The 18,419-nt window shown below is 47.8% G+C and overlaps 1 protein-coding gene across 2 annotated transcripts in view; it reads right to left on the bottom strand.

Moving 5' to 3' along the window:
- The window catches only part of FANCA (FA complementation group A), a 170,460-nt gene that overhangs the window by 54,266 nt on the left and 97,775 nt on the right, over positions 1–18,419 (bottom strand). For both annotated transcript variants that reach the window (XM_056525988.1, XM_056525989.1), the window contains 3 exons: positions 13,594–13,670; positions 2,133–2,237; positions 1,850–1,983 (listed from right to left, as the gene is read on the bottom strand). In XM_056525988.1, the coding sequence (XP_056381963.1) occupies positions 1,850–1,983; positions 2,133–2,237; positions 13,594–13,670 (316 nt within the window). The remainder of the gene's footprint in view (positions 1–1,849; positions 1,984–2,132; positions 2,238–13,593; positions 13,671–18,419) is intronic.

The following is an 18,419-nucleotide window of genomic DNA, read 5'->3' as shown; positions in this document are numbered from 1 at the left end:
TGCAGATCACTGTCTGGCTGACTGGTATGGATCCATAGTGGATCGTGAGTTATACCATCGGACACCTTGCATTGTAGCGAGGTACTGGAACTCCAGTCGCAGATACCTCAGCCGTTTGAGGTATGACAGGCGGAGAAGGCAACCATGCAGAACACTGTAGCTTACTGGCATGGGTCCATAGTAGACAACAGGTCACTCCGTCAGACATTACTCAGTAGTGAAGTACTGGAACTCCAGCCCCAGAGACATGCAGACCACTTGTACTGGAGTGTCAGCCGCGGATGAGGCATCTGAGAAATGGGTGACAGGCGAGACTACTGTCTGGCATTATAATGTCAGGTCCAATCCATACCCCCGCAGGAAAAGTCCCATGGAGACTTAGCGCAGGATGTGTTGATCCGGAGCACTAGCCGTAGATGCGGTAGCCTGTGGGGAAGGGAATCATATAGCATGACATGCCAAGAACACCCCCAGAGTGGGTGGCCGCCAGACCTAATAGAAGAGAAATCCCAAGGGAAACTGGAGTGTCTGCCAGAAACGCAAGAGAGTTTGCATACACTCTGTAGTAGGGGAGAACAGTTTGCTTGAACACATCCTCAGACAATTTCCAAGGGAAAGTGACACCCTGTCAACAACCGCCACGGCGGTTCGCATATGCTCTGCAACAGTGAGCCACAATGTAGGATTAGGGACGGCAGAGGGAAACTGTAAGCGGCTCATGTCGCTAGGGAATGGCAGGTCACCTAATATAAGGCAAAGTGCAATACAAATGGGAGCCAAAACCCAATAGTCTGAATGACTGGGGAATACACTTTTTTATATTATATATATATATATATATATATATATATATATATATATGTGTGTGTGTGTGTGTGTGTGTGTGTGTGTGTGTGTGTGTGTGGTGCAGTATAAAAAAACAGTATGTATGTTCACCCATGTGATACATAGACCCCTCAGACCACTGACTATGGATAAGGAGCATGGGCGCAAAGCACCAGATAGGGGACAATAGAGGCACCTTCAGACAAGCTCCCTCCGGGCTACTGCCGTGGGAGCAGGAGCTGCGCGAACGGAGCACCAGCGTCCCCCGGGAATGGGAATTGGGGGAGGGGCAAGGCTAGACGACGCCGCAGAGTGAGGTGTATGCCTCACTGGATATGGCCCACAGCAGCTTGTGAGCCGGAGAGGAGGAGTTGCCTGACTCCCCGGCTCGCACGGAGAAGGCGGGATTAGTAGGAAATAGGGGCATAATGTCACTGCTCGCATGACCAGGGGAGGGGGGCGGGGCAATGTATACTCACCTCAGACGCCACATACTCACCCAAGAGGTCTTCAGCCAGCTGTTTTGTCACCTGCATCACGTCATGCTTCAACAGACGGGACGAGGAGGGAAATAGGGGGACCTGGACCCTAGGTGCAACCCCAGGCGCTGACAGTTGGCGGGAAGGGGTTAACGATGCATACTGTCATGACCCGTGCCACATATGGGGGAACAGGTAGCACCATGCTCCTGAACCTCCACCTGAAAAAAAGGAAACAAAAGAGAGTAAAGACCCTAACTAAACAGCCCTTACTAGAAAGAAATCCTTGCCTCCTAGCTGACACTAGCTAAAACTGATTACCTCACTTCCAGTGGGCGGGTATATCCTGCCAGGGAGGAGCAGACTTTTTTCCCTAGTGTCAGCGCCTCCTAGTGGCAAGAGCATATACCCATCAGTAAGGTGTCCCCCAATGAAGAGCGACCGAGAAACAACCATATTACAAAAGATCTTTAATTTTCATCAGTAATAACATAAGTTCTTGAGACAGTGCTCATTTAAATTGGAAAATCAAGAATCCAGCTCACCATCAGCTCCTGTGGCTCCAGCTTCTCTACAGATTCAGTAAAAAGAGACAGTGTTATAGGGACAGTGTCCATGTTAATGCTGCCCAATACTGATGCCAGTCTGTCAGAGATTACGGCCACTTGAGAAGAGATCTCTAAGGGCAAAAAATTTTTATAAAATTTTACACAGAGAATTGTATTTGTGGTGTGTAATATATTATCATTGTGCATTTCTGATGCATTCAAGCAATGCAAAAGTGTCTACAAAAGGTGGCATAACCATTAACATCTGTTCATTACATACCATCATATCGCTTTGGATCTGTGATTAAGGGTCTCAGTTCCCACAGTGACGCCTGTAACCTGACCATTGGCTCCTCATTCAGAGACACATCTATTTTCCCATTTCCTAATGCAAGATACACAATGCTCTATTCTTAATAGAAAATTACATCACATCTTCCACATATGTTAAAGCTATACTATGGCAGACAAGCAGCAGTGATATCAGAGCAGTACCGTATTTATCGGGGTATACCACGCACCGGCCTATAACACGCAGAAGTCATAATTACCTGAGTCGGGTCCGCGCTGCTGCAGGCCTCCGGCGTGCGTCCCCGGTGTCGTTGCTATGCGCTGAACGGCGCGGCGCATGACGTCAGTGCGCCGTGCCGTGCATAGCAACGACGCAGGGGACACACGCCGGAGGCCTGCAGCAGCGCGGACCCGACTCAGGTAATTATGCCACCGGGGATGGGGGGAGGCAACGGGGCAGCGGCGCCGGCAATGGGTGCCGCTGCCCCTTCTCTCCCCCTGGCTGTCGGCGCCGCTTCTCTCCCCCTGGCTGTCGGCGCCGGCATCGATAGTCAGGGGGACAGAACGGTCAGCGGCGCCGATAGCCAGGGGGTGAGAAGGGCCGGCAGCAGCGCTCTAGACCCCAGGAAAGGCAGGGGGAGAGAAGCGGGCAGCGACGGCCTCTCTCCCCCTGCCTTTCCTGGGGGTGTATCGGCGTATAACACGCACACAGACTTTAGGCTAAAAATTTTAGCCTAAAAAGTGCGTGTTATACGCCGATAAATACGGTATATATAAGCCTGCAATTTTTACCAATAAATAATTGGACATAGTGCAAGATGGTCTATCATTTGTTTAACTTTTTTATTGCACATTTTTACATATAGTGTGTCACATATCTTGCTGCTAACTGAGTTAGTCCCTAGATGTGTGTTCCCTGAGGATCCTGTTAGGTATGGGTTAAAAAATGATTGGGCCAGTTGTAATTACGATTAGGACTGGGTTCTTATTAGAGGTCCAGACATTGAGGTCCTGTTTCTGAGTGTAATACACCTACATGAAAATTTGGGCTAATCATGGATATACATAACTCAAAAGAATATATAGCAAGTCACTAAAACAACAAATACCCTACAAAATCTTGCCAATCAATACATTAAATAATCAAAAATGTAGTAATGAAAAATGATTATACTTTGTTGAAAAAAAATACCCAATAGAATACCACATGATTGGACTCCCACCCCACCCCCCACACCCCCACCCTAAAACTACATATGCAAGCACAAGACAAATTAAAACAATGTGGATATATAATAAATCCTATATACACACTAGAACACCAATTTTATACATAAATAGTAAACTTTATTGAGAACATCATTTAATAAAAATAGTTAAAAGGGACAGTATAGCCAGACAAAAAGGAGTTGGTAAGGCAGGTAGTATATTGTTGGTTAGTATAAATGCGAAAATGCAAAACATGACATAGTTATTCCTAACTACAGAGTAGGGCCACCAGTATAACAATAATTATAATTATAAGTTACACATAACAGTCATGTAAAAAATTGCACCAAAAAACAAAGCTAACCTAAATAAGGAGGTCACTGCATGAATAGCCTCCAGCGAGTGGTCAGGAGAAAGGGGAAAGGCAAGTAATGGTGTGCAATTGAAGCACAAAATCACAGCATTACCATAAGGCTTCCCCACTCACAAAGCACAGGCTGGGAGACATAGACAGTGTACCTACCTACACAACACCAGTACCCCAACGTCGTTTCGCCGTTTGGCTTCCTCACACATACATACACACAGTGCGTAGGACAGCAGCACTTTATTAGAATAAATAGTAATATTCTACATACTAGCTGGTAACAATAAATCAGTTCAATGCAATAAAGTGCCCTGTGCAATATTGGCAATGATAATGAGTAAACTCATTGGCAATAGTTGGCATATATCATTGTACTTACCCTTATTAGTGGGTTTGATTTTATCCCCACAGTTTGGGCATTACTCCTTTTCATTGCCAATATTGCACAGGGCACTTTGTATACTGTGTATATTTATGATGTTCCCCCACCAGTCCATACTGTTTTAATTTGTCTTGTGTGTATATGTATTTTTTTAGAGGGAGGGGGGTCCAATCCTGTTTCTGAGTGATTTGTATATTTGGGTTATCCAGGTTCTGCACTCTTAGCATTTTGATATGTAAATATGCTTATTGTTATTTCACTTGTATTTTGATTAATAATACAGCAACAGGTTCTGGGGTATTGGGCTGTTGTATCAAAACAGCTGTTTTGTACTCAAGATATAGAGGTGAAATTAGGTCATCATTTGTGTACTGTACTTAGTATGGTACTTTGATATTCTATCATTTGGAGTCATTTAAAGTTAACAACAACAACAGAAAAGAAGTCCAGCACAAGCTCGAAGCAATATTCTTTATTTACAGATCAAACAGACATGAACAGTCTAAAGAGTGACGTGTTTCGGCCACGGTATGCAGCCTTAGTCATACAAACTAAAAAAAAAACTAGTGAATAGAGCTCTTTTGTGGAAAGTGGGAGGAGAAGCAAGGGAGGAAATCCTGGACAAGAAGGGTTTCAGATATATATTAAAACACTGGAGATGACATTTGCCACCTAACATAAACCATAAAAAAGTGTGTAGTGTTACAGAACTTACATACACTGATATGATAAGGCATCCTATAAACGTCATGTAGATTACATAGATGAAACTGCAACATATAATTTACTTATATATATTTTTTTGCCTGGTAATCATCTAATGTGCAGTCATGTAAACATGGTGATAAATAGTAACCCAGTAAAAAAGACTGATCATGGATATTACCTAGTAGATTATTATATGCAAAAGTGTGCATACATAAATGTACATAAGTGATAAAACATCTACATATACACACACAAGAATGTACATTGCTCCGCCATAAAAAATTTAAATATATAATCATGTCTGAAATATTTCATCATTACTAGAAATTTTTATTTTATCAATATACAAATCTCATAACTGAATCTAGTACACATCTTTAAGTATAGACATGATAATAATGTAACATGACATCTTGTCTCAAATTGAGACAATGAAGAGACTGAGAATGTAGTTTGATTATCCCAAAAAATCTCTCTATCCATCAGTTTTTGTCTGGCACTTCCTCCTCTTGAAGGAACAGAAACTCTTTCAATGCCTTGAAGGCTAAGGACCAAAAAATCACCTCCATGTACCTCAACACAATGTTTGGTAGCCATAGAAACATATCTAGAATGAAAATTGTTGTACATCCTACATATTGCAATGAGCACCGTTCACATGTTTGACGTATTGCAATTAAGGTTTTATTTTAAACATTTCCCCCGTAACTGAGGATGAAAAAACATTGGTATTTTTCATGATTTTACAACAAGTGCACCTAGTATGGCCACACTTTTAGCTGCCTATGGTGTCAAGCCAAGTAGGTTTCATTTTCCCTTCAGGGCAGAATAAGCTAGGAGAAACCACCTGCCCTACTGTCTGAGCTCATTCTGACACACATTTGAAACCTTCTTCAAATATTGCTTTATATGAGATGTACTTCGTTATTAGCAGAAAATATGTCTATTATTTTACAGCCACACCTATATGATCAGTTTTGTCTTACATTTCCTATTCATGTTATGCTTTTTCATCCTAAACCAAAGCATGTCTGTCCTTACCTTCCGCAATATTCTTAGCCTTAGTAAAGGACCACTTTGAATATCCTCTATCACTTATATCGCTATACAAATTGCTGTATAGCCGGCATAGACGACCTTCCGAAAAACAGGAGGTCATCTTTGTACTGACCATACCAAACAATGCTGTCAGGAAGAAAAAAAAAACATTTTTGGGCAAAAAATAAATACTCCCTCTCCCACCAACACATATATATGTTGGCGGGAGAGGGAGAGAATTTCCCACCCATAAAAGTGCCAGTGACCTGCAGGAAAAACAACTGATCAAACAAAAAGAAAATGGCGTCTGAGCAAATATCCCACCACCAAAATAATTTTTTCCTGCAGGTCACTTGTGTATGGTGCTTATGTGCAAAGAAACCACCTCAGGGTTAAAATAGCTCCTTCATGAGGAATGATGGAGTATAACGCTGTAACATCGGCCGTAATCCAAACCATACCGGCTTTCCACTCTATAGACTCCATAGCCTCCAGCACGCTTCTAGTGTCCTAATGGAAACGAGGCAGCTGGTGGATAAGTGGTTGTAGTCCGGAATCAACCCACTCACAAAGATGTTCATTGAGTGAGTTGGAACACTATTGTTACTGGATGTTTTACCAAAATATAATCAGCTTCCCTCATGGTCAAATGACCTTGGCTAACTCCTAATTGGTTCCAGGCTTTCAATTTCCACCCGGAATTGCTTTGTGGGATTGCTGGACAGGGGTCCATATGTACAGTCATCTGACAATATATTCACATTCAATTTACAATATAGGCCACTGTCTAGCACCACAATACCTCACCCCTTGTCCGCCCCTCTAATAACTATGTCCATGCGTTCTAATTCCATTCTAGTAATGATGAAATATTTCAGTCAAGGATATATATTTACATTTATATGGCAGGGCGATGTACATTCTTGTGTGTATATCTATGTAATCTACATGACGTTTATAGGCTGTATGTCAATTCTGTAACACCACACACTTTGATATGGTTTATCTTAGGTGGCAAATCTCATCTCCAGTGTTTTAATATATATATTTTATTAAAAAGTTTCTAGTTCTCTATGTACAGGTAGGTGGAGGGTTAAGAAAGGAACTGGAACAGGTGTTTCTTGTTACCTGTCCAGGATTTCCTCCCTTACTCCTCCATCTTTCCATATAAAAGAGATCTTTTCACACTAGTCTTTTGTATGACTAAGGCTGCATGCCGAGGCTGAAACGTGTCACTCTGTAGACTGTTCAGATCTGTTTGATCCGTAAATAAAGAATAATGCATCAAGCCTGCATTGGACTTCTCTTCCGTTGTCATGGACATTATAGAGGCATTGGAGTTATCCATGTCTGGGTTGCTGAATACCATCTTACATGTGAAAAAAAAAATTATGTTTTAGTTTAAGTGCTCAAGTGATGTTTACACAGTGTGTTTATTAAGATTATTATCTCTTTATTTAAAGAGTATGTAAAGTATTCTGCAGGCACAGTAGAGGGCTCAGAAGGGAAGGAGCAACAATGGGATTTTGGAGAGTGAGTTTTTCTGAAATGGTTTTTGGGGGGCATGTACAATGGGTACAGGGGGCATGTACAATGGGTACAGTGAGCCTTAACACCCCACAGGTGTTTTATGCTTTGCTTTTTACAAAAATGCATTTTTTCCTAAAATTTTACATTTTTGCAAGGGGTAATAGGAGAAAATGCCCCCCAAAAATGTTTTACTCCATCTCTTCTGAGTATGGATGTCAAGTGCTCTGCGGGTGCACTACAATGCTCAGAAGAAAAGGAGTCACATTTGGCTTTTGGAAAGCAAATTTTCCTGAAATGGTTTTTGGGGGCCATGTCGCATTTAGGAAGCCCCTATGGTGCCAGAGCAGCAAAAAAAAAACAAAAAAAAACATATGGCATACTATTTTGGAAACTACACCCCTCAAGGAATGTAACAAGGGGTACAGTGTGTCTTAACACCCCACAGGTGTTTGACAAATTTTCATTAAAGTGGGATGTGTAAATACATTTATTAATTTTTTTCCACTAAAAGCAGTTTTTTCCCCAAATTTTACATTTTTACAAGGGGTAATAGGAGAAAATGTCCCCCAAAATTTATAACCCCATCCTCCTACAGCCCCCCCATATTCCACACTGCTACAGCCCCCCCCCCCATCCTCCACGCTGCTACAGCCCCCCCCATCCTCCACGCTGCTACAGCCCCCCCCATCCTCCACGCTGCTACAGCCCCCCCCATCCTCCACGCTGCTACAGCCCCCCCCATCCTCCACGCTGCTACAGCCCCCCCCATCCTCTACGCTGCTACAGCCCCCCCCATCCTCTACGCTGCTACAGCCCCCCCCATCCTCCACGCTGCTACAGCCCCCCCATCCTCCACGCTGCTACAGCCCCCCCATCCTCCACGCTGCTACAGCCCCCCCATCCTCCACGCTGCTACAGCCCCCCCCCATACTCCACACTGCTACAGCCCCCCCCCCATACTCCACACTGCTACAGCCCCCCCCCATACTCCACACTGCTACAGCCCCCCCCCATACTCCACACTGCCACAGCCCCCCCCCCCCATACTCCACACTGCCACAGCCCCCCCCCCCATACTCCACACTGCCACAGCCCCCCCCCCATACTCCACACTGCCACAGCCCCCCCCCCATACTCCACACTGCCACAGCCCCCCCCCCCATACTCCACACTGCCACAGCCCCCCCCCCCATACTCCACACTGCCACAGCCCCCCCCCCCATACTCCACACTGCCACAGCGCCCCCCCCCCATACTCCACACTGCCACAGCGCCCCCCCCCCATACTCCACACTGCCACAGCCCCCCCCCCCATACTCCACACTGCCACAGGCCCCCCCCCCATACTCCACACTGCCACAGCCCCCCCCCCCATACGCCACACTGCCACAGCCCCCCCCCCATACTCCACACTGCCACAGCCCCCCCCCCATACTCCACACTGCCACAGCCCCCCCCCCCCCATACTCCACACTGCCACAGCCCCCCCCCCCATACTCCACACTGCCACAGCCCCCCCCCCCATACTCCACACTGCCACTGCCACAGCCCCCCCCCCATACTCCACACTGCCACAGCCCCCCCCCCCACACTGCCACAGGCCCCCCCCCCCATACTCCACACTGCCACAGGCCCCCCCCCCATACTCCACACTGCTACAGCCCCCCCCCATACTCCACACTGCTACAGCCCCCCCATACTCCACACTGCTACAGCCCCCCCCCCCATACTCCACACTGCTACAGCCCCCCCCCCCCATACTCCACACTGCTACAGCCCCCCCCCCCATACTCCACACTGCTACAGCCCCCCCCCATACTCCACACTGCTACAGCCCCCCCATACTCCACACTGCTACAGCCCCCCCCATACTCCACACTGCTACAGCCCCCCCATACTCCACACTGCTACAGCCCCCCCCCATACTCCACACTGCTACAGCCCCCCCCCATACTCCACACTGCTACAGCCCCCCCCCCCATACTCCACACTGCTACAGCCCCCCCCCCCCATACTCCACACTGCTACAGCCCCCCCCCCATACTCCACACTGCTACAGCCCCCCCCCCATACTCCACACTGCTACAGCCCCCCCCATACTCCACACTGCTACAGCCCCCCCCCCATACTCCACACTGCTACAGCCCCCCCCCCATACTCCACACTGCTACAGCCCCCCCCATACTCCACACTGCTACAGCCCCCCCCCCCATACTCCACACAGCTACAGCCCCCCCCCCCCATGCTCCACACTGCTACAGCCCCCCCCCCCCATACTCCACACTGCTACAGCCCCCCCATCCTCCCTTTCCCCCGTCGTCCTCCACACTCCTACAGTGCCCCCCACCCCTCTGCCATAATAAACTACCATACCGTACGGAAGCTGCAGCTCTCGGCGACGGTGGGACCTCCTTCTGTTTCTTAGCAGCTGGGGGAAGGGACATGTCCGTGACGTCGGCCGTGCATACGCGCCGACGTTTTAAAGTGACAGCGTCCCTACCCCGGCTGCTAAGCAACAGAAGGCGGTCCCGCTGCAGCTTCCATACGGTATTGTAGGATAGATAGATAGATATGGGACCAGCCAAAGGAGGGCGGGAGGTGGGGGGTTCGGGTCTGCGGGCATTACTGGCGGCCACGGTTCGGATCTGGACCACGGTCCGCCAGTTGATTACCCCTGGTCTAGGTCTTATTTATTTATGGGGGCTGCAGGAGTGTGGAGGATGGGGGGCTGTGGGAGGATTGGGGGCTGTAGCAATGTGGAGGATGCCGCACCCCCCCAATCTTCCATACTGCTACAGCCCCCCATCCTCCCACAGCCCCCCATCCTCCACGCTGCTACAGCCCCCCATCCTCCCACAGCCCCCATCCTCCACACTGCTACAGCCCCCCATCCTCCCACAGCCCCCCCATCCTCCACACTGCTACAGCCCTCCATCCTCCACACTGCTACAGCCCCCCCATCCTCCCACAGCCCCCCATCCTCCACGATGCTACAGCCCCCCATCCTCCCACAGCCCCCATCATCCACGCTGCTACAGCCCCCCATCCTCCCACAGCTCCCCATCCTCCACACTGCTACAGCCCTCCATCCTCCCACAGCCCCCCATCCTCCACACTGCTACAGCCCCCATCCTCCCACAGCCCCCCATCCTCCACACTGCTACAGCCCCCCATCCTCCCACAGCCCCCCATTCTCCATGCTGCCACAGCCCCCCCATTCTCCCACAGCCCCCCATCCACCACGCTGCTACAGCCCCCCATTCTCCACGCTGCTACAGCCCCCCCATCCTCCCACAGCCCCCATCCTCCACGCTGCTACAGCCCACCAATCCTCCACACTGCTACAGCCCCCCCATCCTCCCACAGCCCCCCATCCTCCACGCTGCTACAGCCCCCCCTTCCTCCTACAGCCCCCCATCCTCCCAGAGCCCCCATCCTCCGCTGCTACAGCCCCCCCATACTCAACACTGCTACAGCTCCCCCGATACTCCACACTGCTACAGCCCCCCATCCTCCCCTTCCCCCGTCGTCCTCCACACTTCTACAGTACCCCCCATCCTCCCCTTCCCCCATAGTCCTCCACACTCCTACAGTGCCCCCCACCCCTCTGCCATAATAAACTACCATACCTTACACCTTCATACCGTACGGAAGCTGCAGCTCTCGGCGGCGGCGGGACCTCCTTCTGTTGCTTAGCAGCCAGGGGCAGGGACACGTCTGTGACGTCGGCCGTGCATACGCGCAGACGTTTTAAAGTGACAGCGTCCCTGCCCCGGCTGCTAAGCAACAGAAGGAGGTCCCGCTGCAGCGTCTGTACGGTATTGTAGGATAGATAGTTAGATATGGGACCAGCCAAAGGAGGGCGGGGTGTGGGGGGTTCGGGTCTGCGGGCATTACCGGCGGCCACGGTCCGGATCTGGACCACGGTCCCCGTTGATTACCCCTGGCCTAGGTCTTATTTTTCGGGGTAGGGTAAGCAATTGCGTGAGAAGCGGAAGAAGGAGAGGGGGGAAAGAGAAGGATGTGCAGAGAAACTCCAGAGCATCCTTTGCCAGTGCAAGAGGGTCTTGCATCCTGTATATAAACCAAGGGACCTGATAATATACGTGGGATGCCATAAGGTCAACGTTCAGGTTCACCTATTGATAAGAATAATGGACAAAGACATCCAAATGAAAAGACCATTCTTTTCGGTGTGTTTATTTGCCACTTAGGTAGTCATCAAACCAGTTTCCACTTTGGGGATGTGTACTGAGATATGAAATTTGGCCCCCAAGAGTATGCAGGAAATTTCCATCATGGCTTACTTGCCTTGGCCCAAACCACCATGCATGATGAAGAGTGCTCCCAGGGACAGTGGGTGAGCTTTATCAAAACCTGTGAAGAAGAAGAGTGGTGCAGTTGCCCATAACAACCAATCAGGTTGTTAGACCTGGAGGTGGGGCACACAGATCATACTCTTCAGAGGTGAGAAAGAGGCCTCACTCACCACCAGCATCTTCTGCCAGCTCTAATGCCATGCTGTAGTACAGCTCTGGAAGACAAGGCAGGCAGGGGTAGAATGAAGGATTTTTGGGCAAACAGACAGCATGGACTGAATGTTTACCATTGATACTGGCCAGTGGTGTCATTTTTGTTGGAGGTGGGAGGGATAAGAGAAAGACTGTCCTTGATTGTCAGCTTTGTGAAAGGAAAAGAACTAAAACATTATTTTCTCCTATTATCTCTCTTATCTTATTTTCTCCTATTATCTCTCTTATCGTTTATACTTTGTTAAAAGTTTGGAAGACATCTCCTACAGTCAATATGAAACAAGAGTAAAGAGTGGCCCGGCACTGACAGGAGACTAAGGCTGCAACTTCAGTAAAAGGAAGCAGTGGTGAAGTGCATCTGTAACCCTGTGTAGGCGTTGTAGGTATATATTCAAAGAAGCAGGACCGCACTCACCAGAATCTCAACTAATGCCTTTATTCCAGGTGACACAAGCAGGTAAGTGGAGAGAGGCGGGGGACGTACACCAGGACAGACTGTTTCACGCCGGTAACGGCGCTTCTTCAAGCCGGTATAACTTACCACATCATCCAAGACTCCTTATAAGGGCGTCTTGGAGGGCAGTATCTAGATCACGTGTCATAACAATGTGAACACATGTTCAGCACAAAACAAAAACAAACACACATGGTGAAAAGGATGAATGAACATCACGGGATTACACAGCACTATTTTGAAACATGGAGTGGGGGAAGCAGCCTCAACTTAAAAGTAAAATAGTACCATAATATACTCTCAAAATCATATAGCACGTCATAAGAATGGTACCAGCTCAACCCGATCATTTAGTCCTAGAACACCTGCCGCCTCGAGTCTCATAATCCAATACGCTTCTCTGCGTAAGAGGGTGGTGTGTCTATCCCCACCTCTTGGTTGAGCTGGCACCATTCTTATGACGTGCTATATGATTTTGAGAGTATATTATGGTTCTATCTTACTTACTTTTAAGTTGAGGCCGCTTCCCCCACTCCATGTTTCAAAATAGTGCTGTGTAATCCCGTGATGATCATTCATCCTTTTCACCATGTGTGTTTGTTTTTGTTTTGTGCTGAATATGTGTTCACATTGTTATGACACGTGATCTAGATACCGCCCTCCATGACGCCCTTATAAGGAGTCATGGATGATGTGGTAAGTTATACCGGCTTGAAGAAGCGCTGTTACCGTTGTAAAATAGTCTGTCCTGGTGTACTTCCCCCGCCTCCATCCACTTACCTGCTTGTGTCACCTGGAATGCTGCAATAAAGGCTTCGTTGAGATTCTGGTGAGTGCGGTCCTGCTTCTTTGAATATATACTCTCCTACAGTCAGCAATGACCCTAATGCTGCCTTGCATTTTGTCACTAAAGACAAAACTTTCAAATTCTTTTTTTGACAAAATTACAAGCTCATAAGGCAGAGTGTAACAGTGGTAAATAGGGACAAGAAACCAATTCAACTGCAGCATATTGACTGTTTTCAGGAACTGTCTTATTCCCCCCTACAATAAACAGGGTAATGGGGAAATGGAAATTGTATGATAATCAGAAACAATTATGTAATATAACTAGCAAAGACACTGGACATACATGTTCTGGCTATAGAGACAATTGCTAATTAGAATTTGAAGCTATGATATTTCGTAGAAAATCTACATACAATACCGCTCATCAAATAGTGATCTCACCTTCCAGATTTCTGTGTTTCTCCAGCTCGCAGGAATCAAAATAAGAGCTCATCATGATAGAGGGAATTTTATCAGCTCTGCAGCAAAGATACAAAGGGGAAAAGGAGGCAATAATGTAAGAATAGAGATAATTCAACAATGCTCAAAAAAATTAAGGGAACACTAAGATAACACATCCTAGATCTGAATGAATGAACTAATCGTATGAAATAATTTTGTCTTTACATAGTTGAATGTGCTGACAACAAAATCACACAACAATTATCAATGGAAATCAAATTTATCAAGCCATGGAGGTCTGGATATGAAGTCACACTCAAAATCAAAGTGGAAAACCACCCTACAGGCTGATCCAACTTTGATGTAATGTCCTTAAAACAAGTAAAAATGAGGCTCAGTAGTGTGTGTGGCCTTCACGTGCCTGTATGACCTCCCTACAATGCCTGGGCATGCTCCTGATGGGGTGGTGGATGGTCTCCTGAGGGATGTCTTCCCAGACCTGGACTAAAGCATCCGTCAACTCCTGGACAGTCTGTGGTGAAACGTGGCATTGGTGGATGGAGCGAGACATGATGTCCCAGATGTGATCAATCTGATTCAGGTCTGGGGAACCGGCGGGTCAGTCCATAGCATCAATGCCTTCCTCTTGCAGGAACTGCTGACACACTCCAGCCACATGAGGTCTAGCATTGTCTTGCATTAGGAGGAACTCAAGGCTAACCGCACCAGCATATGGTCTCACAAGGGGTCTGAGGATCTCATCTTGGTACCAAATAGCAGTCAGGCTACCTCTGGCAAGCACATGGAGGGCTGTGTGCCCCCCCCCCCCCCCCAAAGAAATGCCACCCCACACCATTACTGACCCATTGCCAAACCGGTCATGCTGGAGGATGCAGAGCAGAGCGTTCTTCACAGCGTCTCCAGACTCTGTCACATGTGCTCAGTGTGAACCTGCTTTCATTTGTGAAGAGCACATTGCCAATCTTGGTGTGGAGGGAGAGAGGGAGAAAAACTCCCAGCATGGCCAGACAGCAAAAGCCTGTCTGGGGGTGCGGAGAGTTGTAGTTTTTCAAAAGCTTTCAATACAATGTTTGGAAAACACTGATATGTGTGTGTGTGTGTGTGTACATATATAAATGCATAAAGCGATGTATAAATATTTATTAAATTATTATTACATCAACAAGATTATACTCCAAATAAATAAAGATCTGTGTGCCTGTGTATAAGTATAGTATGCTATTGCAATAAAGGTATACTCTTGGATATACATGCGTATATGTCTCTGTGTGTTTGGGGACAGTGGGAGGATGATGGAAGTGTGATTAGGCTTCTTTCACACTGCTGTTAGCACACGGCAGTGTGACGGACACCAGGGGGAGCCCAAGGAAATAGCGGGAGAAAAATTACTGCTTGTTCCGTCTTTTTCTCCCGCTAATCCCATCTAAAAATAATGGCATCCGGCGGCCCCCATAATAGTAAATGGGAGCTGCCGGGATCAGTTTGTGCCCGTCGCTCCCAGTCACAAGAACGACCGTTTAATTCATCAGAAAAAAAAAAGGTGACTTTAAAGGGGTTCTCCGGTGCTTAAAGAGTACCTGTCATCATCTAAACTTTCCCTGATCCCCCTTCCCATCTGTTCCTTTCTCTAACTATGCCTATCCCTGTGTTTATTGAGGTTTAAAACGCTGTGGAAATACCTTTTTTTATCCCTCTTCATTAGCTCAGGAGCACTGTCTTTCTGAGGGGTGGAAGGAGGCGAGTCCCGGCAGGCATGATGTCACATGAAGCCTGGCTGGGGCTCTGCTTCTGCCAGTCTTCCTGTATGCTGCTCTCCCTCTGCACCAGTGTTTCTCAACCAGGGCACCTCCAGCTGTTGCAAAACTACAACTCCCAGCATGCCCAGACAGCCAACAGCTGTCCTGGCATGCTGGGAGTTGTAGTTTTGCAAGAGCTGGAGGCACCCTGGTTGGGAAACACTGCTCTGCAGTGTGCATACAGACTAAGTACAGGGGATGGACAGCAGCCTGTCTCTCTCTCTCCTGTGTCTCTCTGCACTAAAAAGGCAATGCTGAGAACCAGGGTCGGTGGGAGCAATTACAGAGGCAGTGATTAAGATGAATGTCAAGGGGGGGGGGGGGGGGGGGGGGCACAGAGCAGGGAGTGCAGTGACATAATACAATGTATAAGATAACGTGTGGTGAGGGGCAGGGAGAACACAGAGCAGGGGGGGAGGGGGAGGTGACTGGCTGTTATATGAGAGGCATGTGCAGGCTTGTAGCTCACAGGCTGGGAGCGAGTCCTGAGCTGAGAGTACTGAACTTCCGGTGGAAGGACCAGAGCCCTTTCAGCATTAGTCCTAAAAGCTGTACACTTACTATGAAAAGCATAGGATGCTGCTTGCAGACCAGGGATAGAAGAGTGACCTCTAGTGGCCAAAAGTATAAAATGAAAAAACTGGTATAAATATTAATATTTTTTAATGAAGATATATTACAATATCTCTTCATTAATGATTATGAACAACATATTAAAAGTTTTTGTTGATGACAGGTGCTCTTTAAACATCTTATCCCCTATCCAAAGGATAGGGGATAAGATGCCTGATCACGGGAGTCCCGCCGCTGGGGACCCCATGGATCATGCATGCGGCACCCCGTTTGTAATCAGTCCCCAGAGCGTGTTCGCTCCGGGACTGATTACCGGCGACTACAGGGCGGGCGGCGTGTGACGCCATGCTCCTCCCCTCAATGCAAGCCTACGGGAGGGGGCGTGATAGCTATCACGCCCCCTCCCATAGGCTTGCATTGTGGGGCGTGACATCACACGCCGGCGCAAGCGAGACGTCACAGACGCCCGCCCTGTAGTCGCCTGTAATCAGACCCGGAGCGAACACGCTCCGGGGACTGATTACAAACGGGGTGCCGCGTGCATGATCCCGGGGGTCCCCAGCGGCGGGACTCCCGCGATCAGGCATCTTATCCCCTATCCTTTGGATAGGGGATAAGATGTTTAAGAACCGGAGATCCCCTTTAAGGGCCGTTCTCGATGGGTAGCAACAGCAGTGTGTAGGGGGCCTTAGTGTGAGGATGATGGAAGTGAGTAAATTGTCAGGATGATGGAATGGAAGTCAGGCAGGTGGGAGGATCAGAGGTCGCAGCAGCACACACGCAGTAGCCAGTAATACAGGGCGGGGAGGTGGAGGCAAGAAATGTATATTGAAGAGCCGGTTTGGAAATGACCTGAGACCTGAGGGGAGGAGCGAACGCAAATTTGTCTGGGGCGAATGGAACTCAATCACATGATCCTCACCACCTTAGGATCAGGCACGATGGAGGTGGTGCCCTCTGCCACAAAGAGCAGTGGCTGCTTGTAGTGGTGATGGGTAGCAGACATGCCGTGTCATACCACGCACTGGTTCAGAACCTAAATATTACAATGCCATATTGTAAAAGTTGGGGGCATCTGTTTCTATGCAGTGTACCTTTCGGTAAAAACGACACTCTCTCTATTTTGTAGGTCCATACGGTTACAACAATACCCAATTTATATATAGTTTTTTTTTCTTACTACTTTAGTTTTTGTACAAAAAGGAGTATGCTTAAAATTGTACTATTCTGATCATTATAACTTATTTTTCTGTATATGGGGATGTATGAGGGTCATTTTTTATGCTGTGATTTGTAGCTTTTATCTGTACCATTTTTGTTTTGATGGGACTTTTCAATAGCTTTTTAGATATTTTTTATGGTATTTGAAGTGACCAAAAATGTGCAAATCTGGTTAGTGCACTATTACGACTTTTGGGGCGCCACTTAATTTTGCCCAGGGCCACGCTAAGCCTAAAACGGCCCTGTCTGTCTCTATGTCTCTATGTCCTGCACAGTCAGAATACAGAAAGTGGGTGTGGGCTTAGCACTGTTCTATATGCTCCTGGCCTATCAATCACTGTGCAGAGCACAGCAGCCATGTTTTTACTGACAGTGGGAAGAGCAGACCGAGAGACAGAGTCATTCAGCAGTGTCTGCCATCTACATAAACAATCCTACAGCATCTCTTCATAACTAGCATATACATGGTGGAGGTAGGGGAACGATAGGAACTATGTACTAAAACGGTGTGTGTGTGTGGCTGAGCTGAGTGTGTATATGGCTGAGATATGTGTGTAGCAGAGCCAAGATGTGTGTGTATTGCGTTTCTATACTTCACTCCTCTCTGTGTAGCTACTGCCGAGGTGAACAGAGAGGAGAGATGAAGGGAGGAGACTGCAGCTGATAGTTGCCAGGTTGACAGTAGCAGCCAAAGAGACAGGAAGTTTACAGCAGTGAGGGCAAGCATCATAACTACCTGGGAATGCCCACAGAGTTCACGAGAACAGCAGATGCCTATACAGGAGAATGGTGCTGCTTAGAGCAGGGGAAAAAACTAAAACAAAAAAGGCTAGACATGATCAGAGACCATGTATGACTGTAGTGATGATGGGTACGCTTTAAGATACTATCCAAAATTCTAGTTTGCTGAATGGTCCTGTTGATTTATATATGATATGATATATTATGACCACATTGGCTTTTTGTCTGGTCATTCACATACATATGGGGGAGGATAGTGGGACGGAGGTGCAGGACAGTCAGGCAGTTAGCTGGATTACAGTTAGAAAGCGGGGTAGGGGAAAAAGTGTCAGGGAGGCTAGTCCTGAACTGGCACACCCCAACAAGTTTGCCCGCTTGGCAGATGAGGGGGATGCCATTCCAGAGCTAGCAGAACTGCAGCAGGATACTGCTTCTGACCACCAGGGGGGTGTCTGCTCCAGTAAGGAGGGAGGG

The sequence above is a fragment of the Hyla sarda genome, chromosome 6, assembly GCF_029499605.1.
Source record: "Hyla sarda isolate aHylSar1 chromosome 6, aHylSar1.hap1, whole genome shotgun sequence".
Classification (NCBI taxonomy): domain Eukaryota; kingdom Metazoa; phylum Chordata; class Amphibia; order Anura; family Hylidae; genus Hyla; species Hyla sarda.
Note: the sequence above shows the minus strand (reverse complement) of the source record. Positions and strands in the feature narration are given on the sequence as shown.